Raw genomic sequence first — 27,935 nt, 5'->3', positions numbered from 1 at the left:
TGCTAAAATGACAACGTGAATATAACAAAAATAAAGTTAACTATTTGTTAAGGAGGTCAAGTTTTATTCGGCAGTAAGATGTGCAAAAGTATATTTGAGGTATTAGAAGTCATATTTTGTCCTTACTGACTTCCTGATTTTTTGATAAGGTATTTCTTTCGATACAGATATGTACAGTATTGAAGAGTTTATGTTTATGAACAGTCGTTATTCTGGTTTCTTATTGACAATGTACCAGAGTAAGGAATCGTTGATTGAGAGTTATAATCTCGCATCAGTGGAGTTGGAGTAGTCGTCGTTGATTGCACTTTTGGATTTTCGAGAATCATCGAGTTCCCAAATGTGCTGAGAGGAGGCAAAGCCACTCTTTTTGGTTGCTGTCGTAAGAGGGTTGATGTGTCTCGAATCTATAAAAAATCAATTTAAGAGTTTTGAACTTTGAGATATTGCTACCTCGTCAGCAGGGTATTCAGGCGGTGGCGTTTCTTTTTCAAGCCCGAAATCACCTCGTCTAGTCCTTCTCTGGTCGATTTCTTTCTTCGAGGTAATCTGGCCATTGTGTTGCGGTAATCGCTTGAATTTAAGGATATACACGACGCTTGCTATACAGAAAACCAGAAATATGGCCAAAATCCCAACAATCACGCCTTGAATGGTCTAAAAGACAAATATTATTCATTGTTCTGCCAGCACTAGCATCGAGTCGATAATTCTCCACTTACCGTATTGGCGTCGAAGCAGTTCAATGGATTCCACCCGCCTTTAGTGATTTCTGGAGTCGCTGCGGCGGATATTCTGTATGGAGCCGAGTTGGAATAAGAAACTAAAATTTCATTCATTCTAATTTGTATTGATTGTAGTACTGTACCTTCTGTAGGGTTCCGCACGATTCGGACAGAGACTTTATATTTACCAAAATTTTTAAATTATACTAAAAATGACTAGTAGAATCCATATCCGATCCTAGTTTCCCCCCAAAGCCATTTCTTTGGTTATTTTAAAGCTATTCAAAAATATAAAGTTTAAAAGGCTTATGCGCTCTGATTGGTCAGCTGCGCAAGCGACTTTTTCTAGACTGAAGATTCTTCCATCTGAACAACACAGTCAGAAATTCGACCAATCAGCGCGCGGGAAATAAAAATGATAATAGTTTTGAAAACTTTAATTGATCAGCACACAAAAAGTTCGCTGAGTTATAATTTCATTTAAAAACGAAAACTATTATTTTTTGGTGTTCTTTTTAATGGGAGGGCGACTGAACGCGTGCGACAGAAATATACCGGAAAAACCGAGATAAATCGGTGAATTTTAAGAGTTATCAGAATATAAGTATCGTCATTTTCTTCGCCATAGTCGAAAACCTCAATCCCACTTAAAACTTCAAAATTTCTTATAGTTAATTTTGGTTTTTGAAATTTGGGTCCTCCGATCGTGCGGAACCCTAACCTTCTGAACGCAGGCGTTGGAGCTCAATTGTCTTTTGGTATATTTGATAATCCTGAGAGAAAACTGAAATTGTCCACGATGCGCTTGTTTCCGGAATGTCAGCGAGCTCAATGTCCACTTCTCTTGTGTTGAAATCACCAGTTTGATGCTGAATAATTTCAATTACAGGCAAATTCAAGAAGCTTTATACTTACGCAAACGGCTTTTCGTTTTATCGCGGCGTAAGGGGTTGCTTCGGCCCAACAAATTTTAACTGCTCCAACATTTTGCGAAACTCGCGAGCTCATGAGATGAATCCAGAAGGCTGATCTTCCGTCGTGAGTGATAGTAACTGAGATCGAAGAAGGGGGGTTTTGAAGTTGAAGCGTTGAGGTTACTGAATATGCGCTTGCACTGATTTGAAAATGAGTAACTTACCTTGAGGCTTCTGAATAAAAATCTCATTGGACTTTGCCCATTCCGACTTGTCGGAGATGCACGTCCGGGACCAGATCCGGCGCACTCGAAATTGCACGCGCTGCGATGTGTCAAACTCTGTCAGTTGATAAGGAAACGCAAAGTGAGGTAGTTCGGTGGCAGAGGGAACTTCTGCGAGTGAAACATTAATGTGACGTTCTAAGTCTGATTTCCATTTTCCGTTGACTTTGCATTGAATTTCGAATCTATAAGAAAGAGGGATAAATAGACAATTAGAGAATCTAGTTTACCTGTCCCACACGGAGCCCGTCGTCTTGATGAATCTATCAACCTGCCAGTCTACAGTCACAGCGTCGACGCCCGTGTCCAAATGCGCAGTCTGTGCGTTTACTTCCATGACGGATGGGATCGATCTGGGAAGCTTCTCTCGTCGAGGACATAGTCTAGGTCGCCGGATCGGGCACGTAACGCGTCTCGTTGGTTCTTTTCTCCTCGTTTTCCCAGCGTTCAGCTCGACAAGATACTCGCCAGAAGAATCTACTGGGATTTGGATTTCCAACTCGTCAGAATTGATGCATTTTTTCTGCTTGTCTTTTTCGTAGCTCAGCTAAAAATTGGCTAGATTTTTGTTTACTTCTGGATATTTGTACCTGGTAGAGATTAAAGTTCTCTTCGTTGTCTTCTTTGTACACAGAGAAACAGAGCGTCCCAGGGCTGATAAGCGAGCTTTTCCATTCGACTGTGATATTGTAAGCATCACCAGCCTGGTGACACATGACATCCTTGAGTTTAACTGGAAACTTTTCTTCTTTGAACTTTGGTGCTGACTTTATTGGAGTTGGAAAGCAACTCGGCGTTTATTTTATCAACTGGCGGTTACTATGGTCAAGCATTCAGTAAATCATTCTCAACTCTTTTCCTTTGATCGTATATGTACAGTCTGCGTGAAGCTAATGTCCCCGAGCTCGTTTGACACAAAGCATTGGTAAATACTCTTTTCATCGTTGGAGTAATACTCGTTTGTTCGCACGGGAATAGTTCGCTCGCTCTCCGAAAGTTCTCGTCCGTTTACTTTCCATTTCACCTTTCCTTCCGGATATGCGATGAAGTTCTAAATGAAAGATCTGAGAAAGAATCTAGGAATACGTGGCATTGTTTTAATGAGCGGAATAACTCGGAGCTATCTCCTCTAGCGGGCCATAAACCCTTCAATGCCGACAATAGGACATCCTATTCCGATGCAAAAGGTGACAAGCTCATCAAAAATTGACTTTGGTCGTAGTTGTGCAGGAAGGAAGCAAATGATAAGCAGATTTATCAGCGCTTTTGAAGATTTCCCGCGTAACATAAAACACGTGATTATAAACTTACCGGGCATTCTACCATCGGGCAGCGAGAGCCTCTTCGGCACTCATCAACGGTTACTGTATCTGGTAGAGAATCTGTAAATCGCGGCGGATCTAAAATAGAATATCATCAATGAGTGATGACAACAAGGACAATAAACAGCAAGTGTGGTCTAAAGTTCGATCTCGTCTTATCGATTCTGAACATGACAGACGGAAGTTATTTTTCCTTCCTCGAACTAGAGAGTCCTTGGAGATATTTATGCCAGTGTGCCATTTCGAAGGTGGTTACTTACATGATAGTCGTACGTCATATTGGAACGTAACATTCCTGGATTCATCGATGCTGGTGTACTGACCCTCGTTTCGCATAGAAAGACCGCGCACCATGAGAATTCCTTTGAACGTATATTTGAATAAAAAGATCAAAAGAGAGCGCAACTGAGATACAGTATCGCATCAGCAGTAACCGAAACCTACCGTTCTCAAGACTCAGCGAGTCAAATCCTCCTCGTCCTGGCGTGAGCTTCTCATTATTGAAGTACCACCTAGCTGAATTCGAAGCGGGCTCGAGAACAAGATCTTGTCCCAAAACAGAATTGAGTGGGATGCGTCGATATTGGTTGGAGATGCCGTTGGCGACAATTTTGACTTCTTAAATTGTAAATGTCAGTATTTTGAATGTGTGAATTTCAACCGGTGGAATGTGTTTGGTCACAACCTTGCGGTTAGCGCGGGCTTCGCGAAAAACACGAAAAAGCGGCGTTAAAATTCGAGCATTCTTTGCATCTCACCTTTTGGATTGCTGAAGGCCCACAGCTTTTGGCTTCGACCGAGAAAGTCGTTGACCGCCTCGCATGTGTAGCTTCCTTCGTCTCCTGGTTGAACGGATTTGATAAAAAGCTTCTTTCCATTTCGATGGAAGTCGTAACGAGGATCTGAAAATGTCAATATTAACCACATTTGACCGTGGCGGCAGTTGCGCTTTGATATTTCTCACATGTGGTACCCGTTACGATTTCACAAGCGAAGACTACTGTATAATCGAGTTGACGGAAATGTGTCAATTTTATATTTGCCCGGAGTTCTTTGATCTAAAAGTACTAACCATTATCACGAAGTAACTGTCTTTCACCGTCTTGGGCGACCTTGAACCAATTGAAACGCGCTTCCGGCGTGGAATCAATATCCGGACAGTCCAACATCACGGGCTGGTTAACTTCGCTCCGCACAGGGCCAAGATTGCCGAGGTTCCAGAACTTGCCAAGTTCTGAAATAATTAATGAGATTCACTTTCTCACGGGCCATTCAGTCTTTTGTATCTTCATGGTCAGAGAATAAGAGGATAATCCCATCAGCTCAGACTCGATGGCATTTCGAATTTTTTTATTCAAGAAGGTACTTACTGGCGATGGTGAGTTTAATTGGCTCGGAAGCGATCGCTGTCTTTTTCAGCTTGGCGACACAACTAAATGAGCCTTCGATCTTCTCATTAACATCGGTAATCATCATTATATTGCCCTTGCGGATCATCCATGGGTGGTCTTCCATCACCCTTCGCGAGCTTCGTCTTGATCTATTCCCACCCGCGCGCGTCAGCTGAGAATGCGCCTTCAGCGCTTTGAACTGCTCCCTAGGGTTGAGCGCTTTCGTATCCAACGGCTCCAGCACGAAGTCGAGCTCATCTTCTGGAAAGGAATTTTCCCAGCTCGATTTGTCTGGGCGCCTGTCGTTGACCAGCGAAGTCCCCAACAGCCGGGCGTCAAGAAACCACTTCACCGCGACAGTGGAGCGCGGGACGATGCATTTAAAACTCGCATTCTGGTTCGGTAAGAGGATTGCATGTTGGCTGTCTGCGCCACTGCTCAGCTCGCCAGAGTACTCGATTCGCACATCTAAAAGCAAAAAATCAAAATTTGCACTTTCAGTTCTAATGAATTGATTTTGTAAACATCTTGTTTATATGAAAATAAAAAATCTAAAAATACGATTTACACTCCTATCGACTTCTATTTTTAGCCATCAATCAAAGCTTCAATTATAATATAACTTGTCAATTGTAAAATAACCCTAATTCGCTAATGTTAAATACCCAGCCCCAATTTCCGACGCTAGCTCTGCGCGTCTTTGATGATTGGCTTTTTGCGATAATTATAATTTGGTGTCTGTTACGAGCGCGATCGTAAACTTACACCTTCGCTCGTAACATTCCGACCGCGCTTTTAACTTTTGCTTTGATAATTTCTTTCCGTTTTTTGTTGGTTGTGGAAATGCAAGTTTCGTAAAATATTTTCATGTTGAAAAACATGATCTCGAAATTAAAAATTTTAAAGTTGAAATAATTTATTTTCGCAGCGAAAATCTGAGCTCCTTATCACTTGACTTGACGCTTATCGGCTGAGCAGGTGATGAATTAAAATTTCCCGCTCGCATTTTTCTAAAAACCGAGAATAAACGGTAAAAAATTCCACCGTCCCCTGCTGCCCGCTGCTCAAACGAAAATGTGAATTTGCTCAAAACTGTCCAAACACAGTTTCTTATTGTGAGCCCGAGGTGGCGGCAAATACATTGACGAAAGCTCAATTGAGCTTCACTGAGTTTTCTCAATGGCTCAAATTTCGGAAATTTTCGAAAAAAGGGGCTCCACCGGACACCTGCAGCGGAGCATTTCTAAATATTAATTTGGTGTTTATTTTTCCTACAATTTCATGCAAAGATACAATTTGTAAATAATTTCTCAATTTGATTTGAAAGACCACTCATCAGGGATCATTTTTAGGCTATTTTATTGATCCTTCATTTCAGAGGTCTAAATTTCCAATACTTTTTCGCGGTATTTATCTTTTGATACTTTCTATCGGACACCCGTCGCTGTGATAATATCCTTCCCTTGTCAATAAAATAAGCTCGGAAAGGGGATGAGGCAAATCGATGGCAAATTGAATATCTGTCGCGATAAATATTCGCAAAACTTCGCCGCCCGTTTGACATTTCGAGTTGTTTAGCACGAGATTATTAAGTTCTGGTACAGAGGATTTGCTACCAGAGGAATTTAACCTTTTCGTGTTCTTCTAGCGGCTTAGAGGAACGAAAGTTGTGTGCGCTAAATGTGTTTATAAAAGTCTATTTGGGAGAAATTCACGACCAATTACGCTAGTTTGAGGGTTTGGAGCACCTGGCTAAACCATCCGGGCGAGAAATTTAAAATATTATAAAGCGACAGGTGCAGCTGCCCGGTGCGTCTGATAAAAGGAGAAAATTGACGAAATTCAAAGACATTACCCGTTTGATCATTTCAATGACTTTTTGTCAAGGAGATATAGAAAAACTTAACAGTCTTAAAATTCAAAGTTGATTTTACAAATTTACTGGGCCTTGAAAACGCGAAATTTTCTCATGAATCAAAAGCTTCCCGTCGAAAGTTCTATGATTATTCGCCAGAGACCCCAAAAATTGGCCAGAACGCGGCAGGGAGTTAAAAAATCGAACTGATGGACCCGTCAAAATAATTTTTTTTCCATTAAATCATCCAAAAAATCAAAGCTCTTCCTGTTTGTTCAGAAAATAAATCCCCTCGTAAATCACTTTCCATCCGGCAAATTACATTTACGAGAAGATTTCTTAAGACTGAGGAAATCTCCTAAATAATCGATGCTCTACCTTTACCATCTTTAAAAATAATCAACTTTTCGTCAGGTCTAGTCACTTCGACATTTCGGTGCTACTTACAGGTTTAGCTTTGAAAGCTTGGCATAATACGAAAAAGTCAAAGGAATTAGAAACAATAAATCACCAAGTTGATGGTGTTCGATAAATAGACATCATCGGGTGACATTTCCAAGCATCAACTACAACTCTTAGTGCTGCAGTCCCTCGAGGAAAAGGCGTTTGCCCTTTCTACGAGGAAAGATAGTCAGCGGGCAGCTGCCCGTAAAAGGCACACGCAAAGTTTAGCTCCCCGTAAACACCAGCAGAAATGCACAAGCAACTATTACGAACATAAAATCTTGGGCTTCATTGTTAGCGAGCATAAACTTTCATGATCATTTTTTTATTTTGTCAATTTCAAGCCCTGTATTTGGCACTCAAGTTTTCAATCAAGTCATCACTCTCTGGCTTAACATTTATCATAATTTTCGTAAATTAAAATCACAATAACAATTATTTCATCCGATAATAACAAGCCCCTAATTCATCACAGTAAAGTTCCAACAGAAAATGATGGATGCAGTGACGTCCCCTTAATTCCAAGGAATTCTCGAGTTTGCCCTCAAAAACACGATGCTAGAATAAACATTGGACAGCAATGAAAACTGCATTTTCGGAAATCGCCTTCCGCTTTTTGATCATTTCTTCTGCAATATTTGCAAATTTGCTTTTCAAAATTCAGTTCAGAAATCAGTTTTGCCGTTAATTCATTCGCCGGAAAAGAGAGTTTTTTCAAAGAGGTGAAAATTACCTTTATCCCCAAAATTGGGTACACACTTAGCGTGATAATGTCAAACAAATGTGACTATCACACCCTTATCAACAGACTCAAAAATCGCGGTGAGAGCTCTGCGATGCTGGGTGCCACGGAGCTTTCTGAGCGCAAATATTTTCCTAGGCGAAATTTTAAGCCAAATTTTGACATCATGTCATTGACAACAAAACTCATATTTGTTCAAAATCTTAAGGGTTTTCAATATCTAAGATACAAATGTAATAGTGCACAAAATAGTTTTTTTCTAAAAATAAAATTTCAAGCTGAAGAAGTGACTAAATAATCAACATCCTTGACCGCAAGAATGATAGAAAGCAGTAACAATATTTCAGTGAATGCTGACTTACCATAAGCTAAGACAGCACACGCCAGCAGCAAAATTCTCATGATGACATTCCCAGCTCTTATTTTCGCGTTCTTTCTTCTCGTGATCTCTATTTTCGACAATTCTCTACTCTTCGAAAGTCTTTTTTTTCGCGTTTTGAAAAGTGTTTTGTATTGGTATGTTTAGGCAACAAGTAGAGAAAGTATAAAAAGCGCTTTCTCGTATTTCGTTGGATGTTTTTACGCTTTGGTGGGTGGCTCCGGCGCAGAGGTCCTTCGGTAAGATACGCGGCGGCGGCGCCTTAACTCGCTAGCGCCGCCTTGTCGCCGCCGCAATGCGCGCGTTTCGACCGCGTTTCCACCGCCGTAGCGAAGCGAACCCACCACCACCCACCCCAAGGAAATCTCAGCAGGCGACCGCTCTTTTATCACCGTTATCATTCATTCAACTCCTTGCGTCATTTTAGAATGCCCTTTTAGGACAAATTTTTCGCGACAAATTATTATGATTATCGTCAAGGCTCATAAAAATTTAAGCATCTTCTTAAAAAAAAATAACAGGCTTCTTTATTTTTATCATTTGTTTTTATCAGCTCATAGCCTTGACCTTTTTCAAATGCGATAAGAACAAAGCACTCATTTTGACCTTATTTGTCGTTGTAAAATTAGCGTTCCGAAAGGAGAGATAAGAGCTCGTCAAGGCCGTTTTCCGATGATTAGAGTTTCCGGATGATTTGCCAGCTTCTTGGGCGACTTCCGTCCGACCGATTTGCTTCATTTTCGAAAAAAAAAATCACTGTTCAAAGCTTCAAGCTTCATTGATTTTGCATCCTCAACTATTGGAGCATCTTTAGGTCAAGTATTCAACCCTGATTGCAGCTACTCATGTGCCAAGAATGCACAAGCCTTACTGAACGTCCGAGTATGCGCACAAACATCGCCTTTGGCCATGGCTTGGCTCCGGCTTCGGAAAGGCAAAAAATTGGATCAGACCCTAACCTGATTGCTTAAACTGCAGACGGGAAAATTTGACGGGAGATTGAGTTCGCGTTTAGACAATTTTACGAAATAGAATCTGCGCAGGTGGCGGCAGAAACAATCCAATTTACGTAAACAGAAAACGCGTTTCAAAGCCGTTTAATTCTACTTTACCAAATTCCTTCGCGAAAAGCGGAAGTGCCAAAAACCTCCTCAACAAGCCGGGCAAAGCTATAAACGCGCCCCGGGTCACCTGTTTCAATTGACTTTTGCCTAATATCAAGAGCACCATGCCCAAATACATAAAAAAATATTCTCAACAAGCTTCAAATTTGCAAGAAAAGTTATAAAAAAATTAACGAAAAAAGGGTTTTCGAGCTCGCTCTTGACCAAAACTGTCCTCTCCCGACAAGATTACACCCTCGCAGCGGTGCTTTTCACCACCATTGGTCGGTATAATAACATCTTGAATAGTAATTTATGCGAAATAAATCGCGTTGATGTGACAGGGTACTTGAATCGGCGCCCAAATCACCACTCAATACAAGTGGAGGCAGCGCGTTTTTATCGCCCTAGCTCTCTTTCTTGTGGTTTTCTTCTACGAAAAAACAACTGCCCCTCAAATTGCTTTTAATTGTGTATTGTTGAACGTCAGTAAATTGCGTAAAAGTCGGTCAACCAGTTTTTTAATCCCCACTTTTGCCCCCTCAGCGGGGTAGATCCCTCTCAAGAGCTCCCTGGCGAAGCTATCGAGCTCGATTCCCTTTCTTTCAGCTATTTACGCAACAAAGTACAGAATAGAAAAATTCCCGTAGCGATTCCCACGCGTGGCCATATCCGGTTGCGCTTCCTAAAAAGCGAAATTTCGCGAGGCCGCGCAAAATATAATCCTTGAGGGCCAATTCTAATAAAGGAAGTCATTGATGGCGGCAAAAGGCTTTTGAAAGGAGGCCGGCTCGGTTTCATCGGGGAGCGTGTTTGGCCGTCTCAATCAAAAGTGATTGCATAATCTGTAAGTGATCCTAAATATGGCCTCCATATTTTTTTAGAAATATATAGGTTTTGACGTTATTTCAGTCATGAAAGCCGATTTTCGCATCTGCTATCTATTTAGTCAGAATCTAGTGAGCACACCGCTCTATGTACTTTTGGTGGTGTAGGCGCAAGCAGGTGTCCCTCAGCTGTTGATTAGCGACAGCACCACCGCCACCGTGTTGGATTAGAGCACCGCCGCCGCATAACTTACTACTCACCCAGCTGAAAGCAAGTTTTAATTTCACACCGCAAGTTTACAATTTGTCCTTGCTAACTATCAATATACCGTAGTTTTCCATCTTAAGAGCGCCCAACTTAAGAGCGTTTTTGCCAATATTTTCCATATTTTGTCATCTGAAAAAATCCCAACTTTAGAGCGTTTTTAGGAATTTTTAATTAATAATTAGAATATCGTTTATTTCAACCTGAAAAATCATTGAAAAAAATTGTTTTCTACGCTTTTTTCAGGTGAAATCATAGCCTCTGATTCAAAGATCGTAATTTTTTTATCATAAATAGGTAAAAATGACCTCAGATGCAGTTTTAGAGTTTTGGAAAAAATTCATTTTATGCATTTTCATTCATCATTTTTTTCCCACTGTTATCCTAGTTTGATCGTAAATTTTCCAACTTAAGGGGGTAGAAACAGCTTTCTCGATTTTGGACTGCTGCTACATAAAAGAAAGTATAAGATTTATTTATGTTCACGGAATTTCCTCATAAATGTTCCTAGAAAAAGGGTTGAGCTTCACAAAAATGTGAATGAAATTTGTTTAACTATCAGGGGACTCGAGATATTCGTGTTTGAAAATTGGCGAAAATCGAGAATTTCGGAGAGATGAGCTGCTTCTGAGCCCGCTTACTCAAAAATTTGATGACTAAAACAAATTTTGAGGGAGATGTTCCTAGATCTAAGATGTATCTATCTATATATGAAGAGAAAAATTGAAAATGTAAGATTCTCTTGTCTGTAGCGCTGGTCAAAAATGGTCCTTTTTCGAAAAAAGCTGTTTCTACCCCCTTAAGAGCGTTTTGGTCTACCCTTGTCATCTGAAAATCGCTCTAAAGATGGAAAACGACGGTACGCAAATTTCGAGCAAAACCGAAAAATGCACGAAAGCTGTTGTTATCAGTATCACGTCGAGTGGAACCGGCTCGATTTAGCGTTGAGACGGCGCTGAAAACAACCACTTTGTCTAGCTGCGATCAGCTCTACCTCGCGCTAAATCCTCTCGTTCATGCATATTTCTATTTCTTTACTGAAAAATGCTGGGAAACTCGCTTGCAATTTATTTGTTATCAAACCCGAGGGGAAATCTCGAAAATAGTAGCCCGGTCAGCAAGTGACTATTAGTTTTTCTTATCACTACCCGCCGAGATAGCGTCTCCGGCGCCAAGTCTCACACCGTTTCTGCACTCCCGCTGCGCCAACCGGTAACGCGAAGATAGCTTATCACTGCTCGAGACAGGTAAATACCTGCACAAGAGTCCCGGCCTCTCAAAATCACTAATTCTTCTATCAAAACACTACTGTTTTTTTATGAAAAAGAGCGAAAAAACATGACGAGTATTTACTCTTAATTTTAAATAGATTTAATTAATTACTTGCACAGATATTTTTGGTAGAGATAACGGGCGGCTCTGTAATGAAAGTACATACTGACTCCAAAGAGAGTCCACCACATGCCGCTCATGATTGCTTCAGTCCTTGTGTAACCGAACAGTTTTAACTTCTTCTCTTTGTATTTTCTTCTGCGAGGTTCTTTGTTGAGAAAAAAGTTGGTCCACAATTGACGATAATATCTGCTTATTTCTGCTTGAACCTCGGGAGGTGGTTGTGGGCATTTGAAGACACTCGTGTCTTTCAGACCATCTGGCGCTTCATCATCTTCCTCATCATCGGACTCTTCGCTTTCATCATCGGAGAGTTCCCGGTAATTTTCTTTACACGAGAGAACCTTAAGTTTTTTGAATTAATAGATCCTTGCAATTGAACTTACATATGCAAAAGATTCAGGATTGATTCTGGCGCTTGGTATTGGCAATCCGATCGAAGCCTATGATAATGAACATAAGATAGGAATCTATGAAAATTTCATTTTTACCGTGTCTTCGTTCTCTTCAATGCCAGTTACATCCATATTTATCCTTTGTTTCGACTCGCACAGAGAATTTTGAGCTTATCAATTTTCTGTTACGAGCTTATCAAAACTAGTGCACTCAAGAAACAGTTCTAGAGATAAATTTATTTTTGAAATAAACATGTTAATTAGGCTTCAGTCTTCAGCTTTTGATCTTCTGAGCTTTTCTCCATGGCTTCGTTTTCGTTGTCTTCGTTGATTCTGCTTTACTGTTAGAAAATTGAAACGATTTGTTTGTCTCGTATATTTCTAACAAGTCCTAAGAGGATTTTCAACACTCCAGATGACTTCATCTTCCTCATCACAGAATATTTCAATTCCAGGGTCAGAAAAGGGCTCTTTGATTTGTAAAGTTACGTGGCAAGCTGATTATAAACAAACTTTACCAGTGGAAGCCGGATGGATCGGATTCACAACACCTCTTTTGGCAAGCTGTCTTTTTGCATAGCATGAAACTCCTGCTACTACCATCAGCAATGCGAAAAACGCTCCATAAATGCTCCAGACACCTTTAAAATTGTCATTAACTCACCCGATTATGCGCGTTTCGTACCTATCGTGACGGGCTCCATCTTTTAAATTACTTTCTCGTTATTTCGTCTTGCACAAAATACGATGCCCTGCGTTCGTATATGCGAAGAATCAACAAAACTCCAATCAAACAATTACAAATGTCGATGTGTATAAATTATTTTATTCGTATTTGGTATCTTGAATGGCTGAACTTTTCAGTTGAAATAAATAGTTGAATTATAAAAAAGAAGCTCTTTATGAATATTGTAATCAGGACTTGAGAACGGGCACTCCATTTACTGTAAGTTTATAATTATATTAACGCGTGGATTATGAGGAACTTGAGGTTTATTCTTCGTATTTGACGAGTAATGCTTTTCTGTCGACGGTCTAAAATGTAAGTAAGCACTAATACTCGCAAAATTAACTGTTTTACCTCTCCTTCAATACCAATAACTTGCTTGATAACACCATCCTTAGGGGCCTTAATTGTATGCTCCATCTTCATCGCGACCATAGTCATCAAGATATCGCCTGAAATGGGTAAGAATTGAAATTGATCAGAGTTATTTACCAGCAGCAACAGTGTCACCAGCTTTGACCATGACTTGCGTGATAGTACCGGTCATTGGAGCGACGGCATCGCCATCACTAGCTCCTCCTTCTGTCAACTTGGAATATTTTGGCTTTGGAATTTCAAGAACAACGGGTCCATCGGCGGTGAACAAATGAAACCTACGGATTGTTAAAATAAGCAAAAAAGAAGAACTACTCACTCGTTATTTTCTTCGAAGTGGGAAACATGTGCTCTGACTCCATTGATTTCAACAGTGAATCCATGCTCTTTTTTGACAATTCTTGAGTCGTAGTTTTGTCCACCCACTTGGACGTTGAAGTGATTCGAGCCAAGGGAGGTCATGTTAGCTTCATAAGTTTCACCAAGAGCGTTGAATGAGAATTTTTCGACTGTTGGCATGTTTGATCTCCAGTTGATCAAAGTATCGAAGGGATTTGTCGATGCAAGTGGTTCTCTGAAAGAGCTTTAGTATTCCTCATCGAATGTTCTTTCTCTTACCGGAAAGATCTAATAAGTGCAGATGTGACAATAGCCTCGTTGGTGGGAGCCATCGTCTTTGGAATCAGATCAGCTTCGTTTCGCTCAATGAATCCAGTGTCCAAGTTAATTTCCTGGAAATCCTTAGAAAGTGCACATCGCTTCAAGAACTTCAAGTTCGTTGGAAGGCCGACGACATGGTAGTCTGAGAGTTTTTCCGTCAGCCGATCGAGTGCTTCCTTTTCCGGAATAAACAGTTTCAGAGAATACGGGCCCGGTCAGCTAGTCCGACAGGCCTACAAAAAATAATAAAACTTTTGACGCGAGTTACGGTCCTACTAGCGACATGGAAAATCAACAATGGTGATTCGCCACCGTGCAATAACCGTACCAACACCTTGGTACCGCCGATACCTGTGGTACGAAACTACTAACAAGATGGCTATCAAAGGCTCTTATGGTATTTTCTGTCAAATTCCGTTCCTGTCGATCGTTGCCCCAAACGACCAATTTGGCGATCATAGGATCGTAGTACTGCGAGACATCATCGCCAGTTCGGACTCCAGTCTCAACTCGAGTGTGTTCGTCATCTTCAGGATTCTTCAAGTAGACAAGCTTGCCAGCACCAGGGAGGAAACCATTTTCAGGATCTTCAGCGTAGACTCGAGCTTCAATGGAGTGACCGTTCAGTTGAATATCTTCTTGCTTCAGAGGGATTTTCTCACCTAAATTAATCAAAACCTACTTTTGGCAGAGCCCAAAAGTACCTCTAGCAACTCGAATCTGCCACTCGACGAGATCCTGTCCAGTGATCATTTCAGAGACAGGATGCTCGACCTGCAATCTAGTGTTCATTTCCATAAAGTAGAAGTTCTCATGCTTGTCCATAATAAACTCGACGGTTCCAGCGCCGGAATAGTTCACTGCCTTTGCCGCTCGAACAGCTGCTTCACCAATGGCTCGTCGAGTGTCCCAGGAGATTCCTGGCGCTGGAGCTTCTTCGAGGACCTTTTGATGTCTTCGCTGGACGGAGCAATCTCTTTCGTACAAGTAGACAGCATCGCCGTAGTTGTCCCCAAAGACTTGAACCTCAACGTGTCTAGGATCTTCGACGAACTTTTCCACGAGCATTCTGTCGTCTCCAAAGCCCTGAAGAGCTTCTCGTCTCGCAGAGTCGAGCTGGGACTGGAATTCACCCTCGTTCATGCAAATACGCATGCCTTTTCCACCACCACCCATGATGGCTTTGAGCATGACTGGAAATCCGATTTTTCTTGATTCGGCAAGGAGCGTCGCATCATCTTGCTGATCGCCATGGTATCCCTTAATAATTGGGACGCCGGCTTCGTCCATAATATGCTTCGATTTAGATTTAATTCCCATGTCCAAAATAGCTTCAGTGCTTGGGCCGATGAAGATCACTCCGTTTTCAGCGAGCAAATCGGCAAACTCGGCGTTTTCAGAAAGAAATCCGTAGCCGGGGTGGACAGCTTGGGCTCCAGTGCGTTTACAAACATCGAGGATTCTGTCTTTTCGGAGATAAGAGTCAGCTGACGCGGCGCCGCCAATGTGGAAGGCTTCGTCGGCCATTTTGACGTGCATGGAATCACGGTCAACATCAGAATAGACTGCGACTGTCTATGATAATATGATTTGCCAAGAATATTTTTTGCTTAAAATCTACCTTGATGGCTAATTTCTTGGCGGATCTGATAACTCTGCATGCAATCTCTCCTCTGTTCGCGATGAGGATCTTGTCAATTCTCTTCGTCGCCAAATTTCGAACCGATTGACGAAACATCTTCACTTATCTACAAAAACAAGAGTTTTTCAAAGGAAGAATTTCAGAGCGGAGAAAGAGAACTGTGGCAAACAGAGGGTCAATATTTGAACAAATCGTCCAAATGCAAAAATAAATATTACTTTTCTAAATAACGCTCCGAAAGAACTTTAACCCGAGTAATCAAAAGGGGGAGTGTTTATTTTGTTAGATAATTTTAAGTTAGTCAAAGACCTGAGTTACCGACCTATACAGAATACCTGAGTCAGGGTCTGAAAGCGGCTTTTTTCCGTGCCGAATAGATAAAAAAAGCGCTTTCGGACCCTGACTCAGGTTTTCTAACCAGGTTGCGGAGCCAAGTTCCATTCAAAAGTTGTGACTCGTTCAAAGGAAAGAGCCAAATCTAGAATTTAGGAAATAATTGAGGGATTAGATACTCGAAACTGATTGAAATTGAAAGGTCATTGAAGGGCAGAAAAAAAAGATGAAAGAAAATTCATTGAATAGAAAAATTCCGTGAGAGAGAGTTAGAAAAGGATTAGACCCTCGATCTTCGCGCTCCGCCAATTTCTTTAAAATTCATCCGAGCGTCAAAAATTTTTTCTTGTTTTTCGCTTCGAAAATTGAAATCAACAACGAAGCGTCGAAAATTCACGATTTTCATTCATAACGGCAATTTTCTTGTTTTATGAATTCTCTAGAATCTGGGCGTGTACTGCATGTGATTGGTCGCAGCTCTAGAAAGTGAAAAAAGGGATGAATTTTTTGCGTTACGTAATGCATTCAGAAAAGGGGCGCGTTGATTGGCTGCTAGACCAGTTTGCGCCACAAGCTCTGCTCCAGATCGAACCACTCTGAGCTCTTTTGAGAAAGAACCAATTTAGAAAAAATAAAATGGAGTCTCCAAATGCTCTCTGGGTCGAATACCTCCTCCAGCTCAAAAAGGACGCTGAAGAGAAAGGTTCAAAATGATTAAAAACGGGCCCTTTATTATGTTAAAATTGGAGCCAAGGAATTATTTATAATAGTAATTAATATTATTCAATAATAAATCAATAATAATTATTAGTCGTTATTAGAAAAGTGAATTTATCAATAAATTACAATTTGCAATGGTTAAAAACCTATATTTATTGAAGCTTTTGGCGATATAGATTAGTTTATTTATAATAAACTGACATTCATGTATCTTATAAATATGGAAAATATTGACTGGTTCTGAAATTTGAAGAAGATTTTTTTCGGTCGAGTTAGCTCTTATTACTCTTGTGGAGATAATCAGATGGTCAACCGAGTTCGGCGGATTCTTTCGCTGCCGTAAACTTTTTCCAAAATCGAAGAAAAACAAACTTTTTAGGAAACAAAAACTTCGCCTCGACCTACACAAAATGCTTGAGGAGCATAAAGAAGTACCCGATTCCGTTCATGACGGCGAAAGAGCTGGTCGTTTTGGACGGTTTTGGCGACAAGATTTGCGCCGAAGTTGACGAGTTGCACAGACAGTTTGCTGAGGAACATAAAATATCGGCACGGGTTGTTTTTTTCACTCAATCTTTATAATCAAAAGATATCAAGAGATAATAATAGATGTATGTTTTATAGATTAGCAACCTAATTTGAGAAAGCAAAGCTTGCCCAGATCGTTGGGGACATCCCCCAGTCATGGGTCGACGTCCATGATAATTTACTCCAGGTGAGTCTTCTATTGACCTTTATTTCCACGAAAATAGTGTATCTTTACGTTTCTTTCAAAATGAGTAAACAAGCCCCTAGCCACCCGCACCCAAGCGAGCCCCAAAGAAGTTCACCGCCCCAAAAGACCTTGTCGGGCCAACCCAGCCCATGACCCAGAATTTCACTCAGCCAACCCATTCGAACTCTGGGTCTAAGGGTATTTTTGGTCCAGAAGTAACACTTGTTGTGGATAATCGCGAAATAAGTGGCGTTGGACGTGGGAAAAAGAAGCTCAAGGAAATGCTTGGTAAGCGCTTTTTTATAATGAGGATAAAGTGAGCAAATGGATTTTAGAGAAGATTCCACAGAATGAGTTTATTTTCAATCACAGGAAAGGGTTGAAATCGTTGAGATTTTGATGAATTTCAATGCACAAGTTATTTGCTGAGAAAAATTTGTTGTTTTAAAAATAAGTCTGATGTCGTGTATTGTATGCACTTCTACGAATCCTTACAAACATGCAATTTCAACCGTGAATTAAGAACACTAGCAATTTCGGATTTCTGCTTTTGCCGCGGGGATGTTGTAACTATCATGCGTGAGTAATATTTTCCTGTCAAAGATATTTTCAAAGAATCCACTAAAATTTAGAAATAGATTTATTAGTTTGTGATAGGCAAATTCAATCACTGCTACTCAAGGTTGCTTGAATAGTATTGTGATCCCGATGATTGGCAATTGAATAATCGATGCTGCTCCTTGCTGTATGCAGAGCTCGATTAACTTACGGTAATTTCTTTTATTTCAGTTGAAAGAAAGCGAATCGATGATCTCGCCGCATCGATCAAAGACAACAGATATAAAGACCAGAAAAAAAGGCTGAATCAAACTGCCACTTACACTCCCTTTTTCCTCATTGGTGATTTTCCCGTTCCATTTTCCCTCTAAAAACTCTTGCTAGAATACAAGCGCCACACAGGTCACATGCCTTTTTCGACTGTCACCCAAGGCATCGCCAACATCGCTTTCTACAATCACTTCAAGCTTGTGTTTACAGAATCAATGACAGAAACTTGCGCCATGCTCCGCGAAATGGCAAAACACATCAAAAATTTCAAAGAGTCACAGAAAGATGACATCGCTCTTGGGGAACTGCAGGCTGCTGCTGAACGTAGAAAGCCTCATACAAAGCATGAGCAGATGATCAATCTATTCCAGTGCTTCCATGGCATGACCCTCTCCAAAGCAGTCAAACTCGCTGAGGACGTCGGGCACCTTCACAACCTGAAACACGGCATCGAAGGAGTCGTCCGCGACAAGAATTATCTCACTCCCGCGATGAAAAAGCAACTCACCATATTTTTCAAAGCTCACTATTAGACTTCGCTCATTCCCACATTATCACCTGCCCCTTTTTGTTTTCACTGCCATTACACAGTATAAAGGCCTTCTCCTCACCATCCTTTCTTCAGAACAGATACTGCGATTGAAATCGGATCGGAACAAGCTCAATAATTAGCAAAGACAAGACTCGATGAGCAAATCAATGTAGATTTCTCGATCTTGAGTATTCCTCCCACAGATGGCCAAAACTTCTCCAACCCGGCCTGGCACAAACTCATCACGTGATTCTTTAGGAAAGAGATGTCTGTATGTGCCTGACTCTTCTGCTGAACAAGACTCTAAAATGTTTCTAGCGCAGAAATGAGCGCCATGGTGCCACCGAAAAAACGCGTTTTCCACTTCCAAGAAACGAGCCTCCCGTCTCCTCCGACGGCCTATAAACAACCAACAAGCACTGATAACTTAAACACCGATAATACAGTTACTTCTTCTTCACTGCCACAGAACAACTCGCCAAATCAAAATCTCAGTTTCCTGACTCTTTCGCCTACTCCGCCTTCGATATGGTAAAAGTGACCTCAGTTGACTTTGAAGGTGACCTCATTTAGCCCTCCCATGTCATCGCAAATACTCACGGCATCTGTCGACCAAGAAAACGAAAAAACAGTCGAGCTAGTTCTGAAAAGCGATGAAACTCCTGAGAACGAGGAAGTCGTGAAGACGGCTTTGACTGAGGATCGTCACGTCGTCTTGCTCGACGAAGAATGCCCCGTTTCATGCCCTCTCCCTGAGCCAACAGTTGAGCAAAGCCCTGCGCCTTCAAAGCCTAAGCAAACGAGAAAGAGCTTTTCTTGTACGCAATGCGATCAGGAGTTTCCGACGAATAAGAAGATGCTCATCCACATGACTCAACACACAGAGCCACATGAGGTTGATTTCCTTCCGATTTTCATGATTCCACACGTCTTTTAGGGCCCTCAGTACTTATGCGAATCTTGTCCAAGTAGATTTGCGAGTGAAGAGCATCTCAACCGTCACATGACCGAGAAGCATCGAAAAAGGCCGCCTTCAAATGGCTGTTTAAATTATAAGTACCCCTGTCCTGGTTGTAGAACAGGCTTTATGAAGGTAAGATTCTAGCGTTTTGAGCAAGGTCGAAATTGGTATTTTAGCGAGGAATGCTAATACTGCATATAACGAAATGTCACCCCGAAATGGACATCTCCAAGTGTAAAGTATTGAAAGTCGAAATGTTCGAGGAAGAAAAAAATTGGATGTGTCCATATTGTGACAGAAAGTATTTATCCTCGGGGAAGCGGCGCGAGCACATTCAAAAGTGCCATCCAAATAGGTATCCACTTCCATTTTACTCGCTGGTTCTTAATCGCTCCCAGGGAACTTCCTCCAACGCTCCTGATAGCGGATAAAGAAGTGGCGATGGTAAGTGTAGTGAAGAAAACGCAAAAAATCCCACATAAATGCCCATATTGTGTAATGGAATACGCGCACAGGACAAAGTTACTCAAGCATTGTAAAGGTGGTGTAATCCCTCTTGAGAATATTTTGCTGATCTTTTTTTTATAGACAAACACAAAGACAAGCCAATTCCATACAAATATCAAAAGTGGAAGGCACGGGAAACTCAGAAGCGGGAGACCGAAGCGAATGGCGGAAATCCACTGCCTGAAAAGCCCAAAGATCCTGGTAAGTGTCTATGATTGTAGCAAAAAGTTAATGAATCATAGAACAATCGTTTGGGAACCCTTTTCCGGAGAAAACTACTGCCAGTGCTGTTTCTCACAGTACCCCCAGCCATCAAAACTGGATCGATCTTCCCATCAACGACGAGGACACCCGGCATAGCCTGGGCAGTTTCATGTCCGACATCACTCCAACAACGCCGCATCAACCAGTGCCATTGCATAACTCGACGCAAATCACCGCCTCAACGCCGAATGGCCATTCCGATAGCGGCATTCCCTTCCGAGCAATTACGACGCCAACGTCCGAAATCTGCAAGACGGAGATATTGGAACAGAGCTTGGTGCAGGACACACTTAACAGTCAATCAATGCCAGCGAATCCGAATTCTGCTTTCATTCAATGGAGCGCTCATGTAATCAACAATAACTAAATTATTTTTTATCATGATTTTCAGAGCACGAGCACGCCCGACTTCAGGGTGATAGAAGAGACCTCAAATTCAAATTCCAGCTCTCATCACTCAAATTCGCAGAACCATCATCAACTAACTGCTCCAACAAGTTCGTCATTGATATCACTAGATTGCCATCAACCTGTCTCGACGGATTTCCTAACGAATCCAAGAGCAAGGAATGCAACATTCAATGGAATCAGGTAAACTAAGCACCATTTTCTTAAATTACTCATTCGTTTCAAAGTCTAATGTCGGACAATTTAATCGAAGAAGACTCGGCGCAATCAGCTCCACCAGGCTTCACGTTCGGTCCGAACTTCGATCCGCTAGAAGACGTGGAAAACGGTTCCGGATCCGATCAGCCTGTTTTGCGAGCTCCATCTCCACAAAGAACATCTCGCGATGATCTTCTCTCGCAAGCGTTCAACAGTGCACTGAATGAATCGTCCCTCGAGGACTCGATTTCTTCCGACAAAAAAATTCAACTCTGCCTTTCCGCATCTCAGCTTTTCGGACCAATCTGGCCTTTCGAACAAGACGATGTCCGATAGTCATGATCCTCAAGTTCAATTTGAAACAAGCAACTCCAGTAAGTTTCTTTTTCAATAACAAGTTCTAAATGTCGGTTTCAGGTCACAGTAGCGTTGTCTACTCACAGTCGTCGACAATCTTCGTCGAGCAAAACCCCCAACAAGTGCCGGCTAAGATCCAAATTCATGAAGCTCCAGCGACTCAAACCGTCATCGGCCAAGTAATTCAACAACCAAATGGCCAAATTGTACTCATTTCGAACCGCAACGATCTCGGTACATTGATGATGAATTCTGGGCACGCTCTGGCCCTCCCAACGCAGCAAATCCAGACCATCCAAGCGCCAGTGTTGGCACCGCAGCCAGTTGTTCCGACGAGGAGAAAGCGGGGAAATCAACGCAAAACTCGCGCTTCGTCAAGGATCGCCAATAGCGCGATCGGCAACAGGGGAAGAAAATACTTCCCAAAGCTTCTGCGCCAACTACAGTCGACTTCTGCTCGATTCAGCAAGCTCCGACGAGTCAACCCGCTCAGTTTTTCATTGAGCACAACGGGCAGGCATTTCCTGTAAGTATACATGAACGCAAACAATACTAAACTGACACAACTTTTAAGTGCTACACTTTGGCGTCATCGACGAACAGCCAACAGCCCCAGTACATCGTGACCAACGGCGAAGTCGTCTAATTATTATCTAATGTAAAAAGCGAACCTCGATCCCTTCTTTTTCCAGAACAAAAATTCAAAGTTTTACCTTCCGCGGCCTTTACGCATAATCTCCCTTTTCTCCACCTTCATTGTGTGCCAGTCAATTTCTCATTTTTCGCGTCACGTGGTGGCGCTAATTCGTGCGTTTATTTGCTCCCGTTCCCTCCAAAACTCTTCAAATTTAAAATTTATCTTCTTCCAGTTTAAACTTTACCAAATCCAAATCCAATTTAACATCTACTTGAATAGTTCATGCTTTCGCGAATTCAGAATTCTAGCTCTTCTCCCTGTCCTCCTTGATGTAATCTAAGTTCCCGCGTTTTTGTTTTTACTGCCAACACAAAACTTTCAACCCCGAAAAAAGTCTGCTTTCCTGTAAAATTCTTATTCGGGAAATATGCAACAAAGAAAAGAAAGAAATCATTTCTCCACAAAATAAAATGCATATTTCTCAATATCAAATATAAAAAATACTCGTCAACGCGAAAAGTCAACCAAGACTGTTGATACCTTTATGAATAAATATATATTTCAGTTTATAAAATTAAACTTTCTTGTCTATCAAAAATGAAGCATCTTATTAATAGTTCCAAAAAGGCAAACAGCAAAAAATGAAGCACGCGAGGAGCGGAGTGGGTCGATCTGGCCGCGATCATATCTTTAAAATTTCAGTTGAGTTTTTTTCCAAATCACTTCCTTTCAAAACCAGCGAGCAGCTTCCGCGAAACGTTATTTTTCGCCAGAAATAAACGCGACGCGCTAAAATGACCTTTTTATTCGCAATTGGCAGATAGCTATTGGAAGAAAGATCTTAGAGTTTAGTCGACGAGGAATAGAGCTTTAAAATTGCGAGATGGTCTTTTGGAAGCAACATGAACCGGTAATTTTTAACTACATCTTGTACTGACTGGTATTTAACTGGAATTGCTGCTGAGAAAACAAGAAGACGCTTGCGGATTCAAGTAAAATCAGCAGCTAAAGTAGTTAAATAGTAATCGAAATTAAAACGAAAATCAGTCAGTTCTAATTGATCTTTCATTTACGAATTTGAAAAACAAAGTTTGCATTCGAAGATAAAATATTTGTTTTAAAAATAATTTCGCGCTCGTTCGTTAGACGAACTTTTTTCAAATCCTCCCTGGAGAATATTCTCGCCGCGTTGATTGGCCGAATCGGGAAATCCAACGAACTTGAAAAGAAAGGCGCCCTTTATTTTGACTCCCGAATGTCTCAAGAAATCAAGGAATACGGCTAAAACGGAAAATTAAGAGACGTTGCAAGCTGAAAATTGGGATAAGAGCGGAAAATTAGCCGAATTGATTGTTTAACTGTATTTTAAAAGGATTATTGATTGGCTTTTGCAGCAGTGTACACAGTAACGCTCACTGTACTGGGTTTTAAGTAGAGAAAAATGCGCTTGAACGAGAAATTCGCTTTCAATTTGAAACTATTAATAAAAATATATATCTTCTTCTTATTGAAAAGAGAATACTGAACTTGGTTTTTAAATTTGTTAAGTTTGATTTGGCTCAGGGCTCTGTTTTTGATGGAAATTTATTTTAGACGTCGATGGATGAAAATTCTCTCCCAGAGACTATTTACGAGAATGAAGAAACAACCCAGTTTGCGAAAACTCCATCGACGCCGAACAGGTAAAAACTCAGCCGCTCCGAATCATTTAAAAATTATTTCTGACTGGCAACATTCCAAGTTCATCTCCGTTTACTTTTATTTCTCGCTCTTCTTGAGCCAATATTGAGAATTGGGCTGGGTCTTTAATTCTCGTAAATTCTGCGCCGCATCCAGAAATTGCCGATTGTTGCCGCCTCGTTTCATCCATTTTTTTATTGTTTCGCGTGAATCGCACTCAAAAGCGCTTTTCCTAACTTGTTTTTGTTTTCATTTCCGAGAATCAAGAAGAGTAGAATCAAGAATATTTCCTGTAGTTGTAGAAAACGCACGCCTCTGACAATCCGAAATCGCCGAATGCGACCTACATCTCCATCTAGCTGCGCTTCGCCCTCCTCGAACTCGGTGATTTCTTCCAGCGGAAAGTCTTCCACTTCCAACTCTACCTGTTCCAGTCCCGGGCCTCATTCTTCCAATCCACGGAACATGCCTTTAGTCTCGCCAAGATGCGTTGTTAATCCTTTCGAAAACGTGAGTCGTTGGCTTATATAGTGCCCTGAGTCAGGGTCCTTACTTCGTTTTTATGAAACTTAGCGGCTTCATATTGTAGCCCTGGCTCAGCTTTCTACACTGGTTGTGGAGCCATTTTATTTCCCTATTCTGAAAATAAACACTTGTTCGAAGGATGGAGTGATGATGTCCCCAAGCGTTCTGGAAATTGCTTCTAATATTGGCACCCCTAATTCAGTTAAAAATGGCGGCTGGACTCTTGAGCAGCGATCCGTCCTCTTTCCAGTTCCAATTACAGACGAGCAAGTCGACTCACAGTATCAATCAACGATAACAAATGAAGATTCAACTCGTAATGCATCTGCTTGCCAAGAATGGCTCCAGCAGACGGATCTAACAAGCCCCTGGACCGGCCATAATGAAAGCGCCAACAGATCAAGACTGAATAAATCAAGAGTAAAGATGCAATAGCCCTACAAAAAACTAATCCCTTTTTTAGTCATTTTCAAGATTGAGCAACGAACTAACGCAAGAAGCTTCAACGCAAACGAACACATCACTACCTCCGGATTTTAACCTTTTCGAATTTCTTGAAAAACATGGTGCACCGATGCAAACGATTCCCCCCTCCCGAGAAGCCAGTTTGGGCAGCGCTAATAGCTCACTAAGAAGAAAGCTTTTTGAAGGACCCGAAGGCGAGTCTGAAGAAGAAGACGACGACGAAATCGTCCCTGCGCCCTTTCAATCGCCAAGTAGATATCCACCTCCCAATCAACAAGGTACAAAAAGCTCATAAATCTTCTTCTGATCTTCCTTTAGTTTTCACTCCGAATTCTGAGCAGTTCTCCAGTTCTCCCATCAAAATATCACCAGTTTCAAATGCTACCTCGCCCGGTGCCCTCTCAACTTGTGGAGGAGGGCCTGAAGTCTTCGATGGAACGCCTTATTGCTCTCCTTTCAGGTAAAAATCTTCGTATTTTCCATCATTATTTGATGATTGAATAGATCGCCTTTTGGAAATGATGATATCTGCCTTTCGCCCATTCCCAAGGATGAAAAATCAATCACGCCTCGTTCAAGACATCGCCGTCTGCTCTCTGACTCGGCTGAAATTTCTAAACACTTGACCTTCGACGACATGGAATCGAATGAAAACTTATCGAGCGACTCTGACCTCGATGATACTGCGCTAGAGGAGGCTAAAGCTGATAAACAACAAGTGAGAAACTCTTCGTTGAACGATGATAATCTGGACTGCTCAATGAAATCGGAGATTGGACAGAGCTGGGATGTTTCGGCGATTATTAAGAGCGAGGATAAGATGTCGAGGAAGACGGGCAACGCAGAATCGACACATATTCAATCGCAGGCTAATTTTCAAAGCAGTGGAAATGAAGAAAGAATGGATGCAATCAAGGATGATGAACACGCCTTGGATGGCGATGTGTGCATGGACAGCATTTACGGCGACTCACGGGGATTCAGGTTGATTAAGGCTCATAATTATTGGTGTAAATGTCCCTTTAGTTTCGAAGCAAGCGAGTACCAATATTTCCAAGACGGCTCCACGACAGGAAGCGCGAGTAAAAGCCAAGGCGAAGGACTCGACTCAGGCTTTGGATCAAACTCGAATCAAGCATCAAGAAGCGAGGCAAAGCAGCTCTCCATTCCGACACCCATCATTCACTCTGAATCCGTCGAAGAAATGGTCGAAAAGTGAGAAGCACAAATTGGCTAGATTTTACATTTTGTAACACTTTAGATTTTTCACTCTTTACTTTAACTATTCCACGCATTCCAACTGTGCCTAATGAACAACAAGTTTACTGCCAGTTTCACAAAATAAAATACGCGCTTATATCTTCGTTGATTGTTATGATTCCATTTCAGAATGATTGTAGGAATAGACATAGGAACAACGAACTGTAAATTCCTCCCTGAAGGCCATGAAAAGCAGTCATTCCCTATTTCATACTCGGAAGATGTACAGTCCGAGTCACACAAAGAAATCGATCCAATAACCATCGTCGATAATTTGATCAAATGCTTCGAGAAATTGGAAAATGAAAAAGTAACTGGTGTTGTGGTGACGGGGCAAATGCATGGAGTTTTGTCCTGGGATGAGAATTTTAACCCGACGACGAATTTGATAACATGGGAAGATACGCGATGCTCCCAGGTCAGCTTGCTATCAAAGGGAATCCAAAAAAGACATCAATATAAGGTGTTTTGTGACGATGTTAGCAAAGGTGGCCGACTCCATCCAGGCTATGGGATCGCAACACTCCTTTGGCTACGTAAGCACAATCCATCTTGTCTGACCACCGCCATCGCTGCAGGAACAATAATGGACTACGTCGTCGCGCGATTGACGGAGACTCTCAGACCTCGTATGCCAAGGGCTCAAAGATGATCAAGTTTGAAAAAGACAAATTTCTGATCTCTTTCGAAGAGTCCCCAAACCGCTCACAGTTTTGGCTGTTGGACTCAAGAAACAAGCTGGACAGTTGATCCTGTAGACAATCTGCTGCTTGAGGTTGCGATGGATCTAAAAGATCAGACATCGATTAGCACGGAGTCTAATATTTTCGGAATTGGAGCTTGTAAAGTTCTCGTTGGCCTGGGAGATCATCAGTGTTCCGTTGCTGGCCTTGGTATGCCTCTTGAAAAGAATGTTCTCTTTCTCAACTTTGGAACGTCAGCACAAATGACATTTCTTTCGGAACAGACGGTGAACGAAAACGGTTCCGTCGAGATTCGTCCGTTTTTGGACCCCAAAATGTAAGCCATTCTTCTTGGCTTATAAATTATCTTGTAGTTAGTCCGCTCGTCACTATAGCAAGTATGAATGGTGGAAATGTTCTTTCTGCTTTTGTTCAAGAGCATGGAGTCGAATTCTCAAATGTCGACGAAGCTATTCAGCGAATAGTCAATACAGACGAAATTCCTGACTATCCTCATGCTCGACTTTATCCGGAAAGATGTGGCTTGGAAGGTTGGTCTTTTCATCATTTTCCGAAGTATACTTGAAGTATTTAGGTTACGGAAAACTTCCACTTTTACAAGGACAAAAATCGGTCGAAACTTCTGTCTCACTCGTCAAGTCGTTACTAGCCAACCTAAAAAATCTTCTTCGTTTCAAAAATGACCATTTCGTCTTCCCACTATTCGAGAAAATCATTCTCTCAGGTGGCGCGTGCAAACTTTTTATTCCGTTTCTCAAAGATCTCGGCAGCAATGTGGAAATCGCCGATGGTGATGCTGCGTCTGGTGCAATCGAGATTTTCAAATTCGTTCAAAACAACCTTTCAAATTGATCTTTTTTCGCTCAATGATTTTCGCACTATTTTGATTCGCTCTCAAGTTCTATTTTTATTCGAATTATGCTTAGATTTCTGTCTTCAGAATGTCAAGAGTAATTCGACTAACAGTTGGAATCATTAGGCAGTCTGTGCCCCACAAGATTTCGCCGTTTTCGCCTCCTATTTGCGCACCAGCAATTGCGTCAAAAACAAATAAAGAAAGTGATTTCAAAATTGCTGATATTTTAAAAGAAATACTACAGAAATACAGCTCGAATGAGAAGGGAAGGACTCAGCGCATGGCAGCGTTTAAAAAGGTAGATTCTGCGTGAGCTACAGTTTTTTAACACGTCTCCTCATTTAGGCTCAACAAGGGAAGGCGAAAGAACAACAAGCCGCTCAGGCGGCAGCGCGTGCTGCTCAACTCGCCGAGCGTGAGGCCGCCAGGAAAAATCTAAAACCTCTCAAAGGAAGCGCGAAGAAAAAAATGATGAAGTCGTGGAACAAATAAGCCGACGAATATTTTTATTTTCGAGTGAAGCATTCGAAATCGCCCCTAACT

General features: G+C 41.5%; 7 protein-coding genes and 1 long non-coding RNA gene across 11 annotated transcripts; 4 read left to right on the top strand and 4 right to left on the bottom strand.

Annotated features, from left to right (window-relative positions):
- Nucleotides 1-152: 152 nt before the first annotated feature.
- On the bottom strand, nt 153-8,275 carry LOC145703201 (uncharacterized). The gene is made up of 16 exons (XM_081780527.1): nt 8,040-8,275; nt 4,616-5,104; nt 4,318-4,479; nt 4,004-4,147; nt 3,690-3,863; nt 3,506-3,607; nt 3,235-3,323; nt 2,787-2,974; nt 2,514-2,694; nt 2,154-2,470; nt 1,864-2,108; nt 1,641-1,822; nt 1,447-1,594; nt 723-823; nt 454-657; nt 153-407 (listed from the first exon to the last, which is right to left on the bottom strand). Exons 1-16 carry the CDS (start codon nt 8,077-8,079, stop codon nt 195-197), a joined length of 2,979 nt encoding a protein of 992 aa, XP_081636653.1. The 5' UTR covers nt 8,080-8,275; the 3' UTR covers nt 153-194.
- Nucleotides 8,276-11,619: 3,344 nt separating this feature from the next.
- On the bottom strand, nt 11,620-12,367 carry LOC145704764 (uncharacterized). The gene is made up of 3 exons (XM_081782234.1): nt 12,135-12,367; nt 12,030-12,086; nt 11,620-11,987 (listed from the first exon to the last, which is right to left on the bottom strand). The coding sequence occupies exons 1-3, from the start codon at nt 12,168-12,170 to the stop codon at nt 11,631-11,633; spliced, it is 450 nt and encodes a 149-aa protein (XP_081638360.1). The 5' UTR covers nt 12,171-12,367; the 3' UTR covers nt 11,620-11,630.
- Nucleotides 12,368-12,419: 52 nt separating this feature from the next.
- On the bottom strand, nt 12,420-12,761 carry LOC145701783 (uncharacterized). Its single transcript, XR_014134283.1, has 3 exons — nt 12,724-12,761; nt 12,557-12,679; nt 12,420-12,508 (listed from the first exon to the last, which is right to left on the bottom strand). It is a non-coding gene; the product is annotated as an uncharacterized LOC145701783 (long non-coding RNA).
- Nucleotides 12,762-12,842: 81 nt separating this feature from the next.
- Nucleotides 12,843-15,587, bottom strand: LOC145706194 (methylcrotonoyl-CoA carboxylase subunit alpha, mitochondrial-like). Its single transcript, XM_081783722.1, has 8 exons — nt 15,422-15,587; nt 14,505-15,375; nt 14,214-14,462; nt 13,759-13,969; nt 13,460-13,714; nt 13,258-13,418; nt 13,120-13,217; nt 12,843-13,073 (listed from the first exon to the last, which is right to left on the bottom strand). Exons 1-8 carry the CDS (start codon nt 15,536-15,538, stop codon nt 13,032-13,034), a joined length of 2,004 nt encoding a protein of 667 aa, XP_081639848.1. The 5' UTR covers nt 15,539-15,587; the 3' UTR covers nt 12,843-13,031.
- Nucleotides 15,588-16,305: 718 nt separating this feature from the next.
- On the top strand, nt 16,306-18,635 carry LOC145703108 (structure-specific endonuclease subunit MUS81-like). Its single transcript, XM_081780419.1, has 8 exons — nt 16,306-16,478; nt 16,875-17,044; nt 17,139-17,210; nt 17,291-17,498; nt 17,546-17,582; nt 17,734-17,789; nt 18,000-18,110; nt 18,153-18,635. The coding sequence occupies exons 1-8, from the start codon at nt 16,412-16,414 to the stop codon at nt 18,569-18,571; spliced, it is 1,140 nt and encodes a 379-aa protein (XP_081636545.1). The 5' UTR covers nt 16,306-16,411; the 3' UTR covers nt 18,572-18,635.
- Nucleotides 18,636-18,666: 31 nt separating this feature from the next.
- LOC145703498 (uncharacterized) lies at nt 18,667-22,461 on the top strand. Its single transcript, XM_081780861.1, has 12 exons — nt 18,667-18,841; nt 18,889-19,101; nt 19,144-19,465; nt 19,508-19,663; nt 19,708-19,886; nt 19,930-20,072; nt 20,120-20,239; nt 20,281-20,651; nt 20,694-20,893; nt 20,938-21,282; nt 21,326-21,791; nt 21,840-22,461. The coding sequence occupies exons 1-10, from the start codon at nt 18,774-18,776 to the stop codon at nt 21,242-21,244; spliced, it is 2,079 nt and encodes a 692-aa protein (XP_081636987.1). The 5' UTR covers nt 18,667-18,773; the 3' UTR covers nt 21,245-21,282; nt 21,326-21,791; nt 21,840-22,461.
- A 160-nt stretch (nt 22,462-22,621) lies between these two features.
- LOC145703815 (uncharacterized) lies at nt 22,622-25,936 on the top strand. Of its 2 annotated transcripts, none has more exons than XM_081781206.1 (8): nt 22,622-22,812; nt 23,496-23,584; nt 23,885-24,092; nt 24,246-24,527; nt 24,571-24,850; nt 24,891-25,032; nt 25,077-25,556; nt 25,599-25,936. In XM_081781206.1, the coding sequence occupies exons 1-8, from the start codon at nt 22,786-22,788 to the stop codon at nt 25,789-25,791; spliced, it is 1,701 nt and encodes a 566-aa protein (XP_081637332.1). In that variant the 5' UTR covers nt 22,622-22,785; the 3' UTR covers nt 25,792-25,936. The 2 variants fall into 2 exon arrangements, with proteins under 2 accessions (XP_081637332.1, XP_081637331.1); XM_081781205.1 differs by having other exon boundaries at nt 23,879-24,092.
- LOC145703817 (sedoheptulokinase-like) lies at nt 25,932-27,933 on the top strand. Of its 3 annotated transcripts, XM_081781210.1 has the most exons (5): nt 25,932-26,250; nt 26,296-26,852; nt 26,894-27,066; nt 27,111-27,690; nt 27,738-27,933. In XM_081781210.1, the coding sequence occupies exons 1-2, from the start codon at nt 25,963-25,965 to the stop codon at nt 26,482-26,484; spliced, it is 477 nt and encodes a 158-aa protein (XP_081637336.1). In that variant the 5' UTR covers nt 25,932-25,962; the 3' UTR covers nt 26,485-26,852; nt 26,894-27,066; nt 27,111-27,690; nt 27,738-27,933. The 3 variants fall into 3 exon arrangements, with proteins under 3 accessions (XP_081637336.1, XP_081637337.1, XP_081637334.1); XM_081781211.1 differs by lacking the exon at nt 25,932-26,250 and having other exon boundaries at nt 26,480-26,852; nt 26,890-27,066; XM_081781208.1 differs by lacking the exon at nt 25,932-26,250 and having other exon boundaries at nt 26,480-26,852; nt 27,738-27,931.
- The last annotated feature ends 2 nt before the right edge of the window (nt 27,934-27,935 follow it).

The sequence above is a fragment of the Oikopleura dioica genome, chromosome PAR, assembly GCF_907165135.1.
Source record: "Oikopleura dioica chromosome PAR, OKI2018_I68_1.0, whole genome shotgun sequence".
NCBI classification, from domain to species: domain Eukaryota; kingdom Metazoa; phylum Chordata; class Appendicularia; order Copelata; family Oikopleuridae; genus Oikopleura; species Oikopleura dioica.
This window is presented reverse-complemented; position numbering and strand designations above follow the sequence as displayed.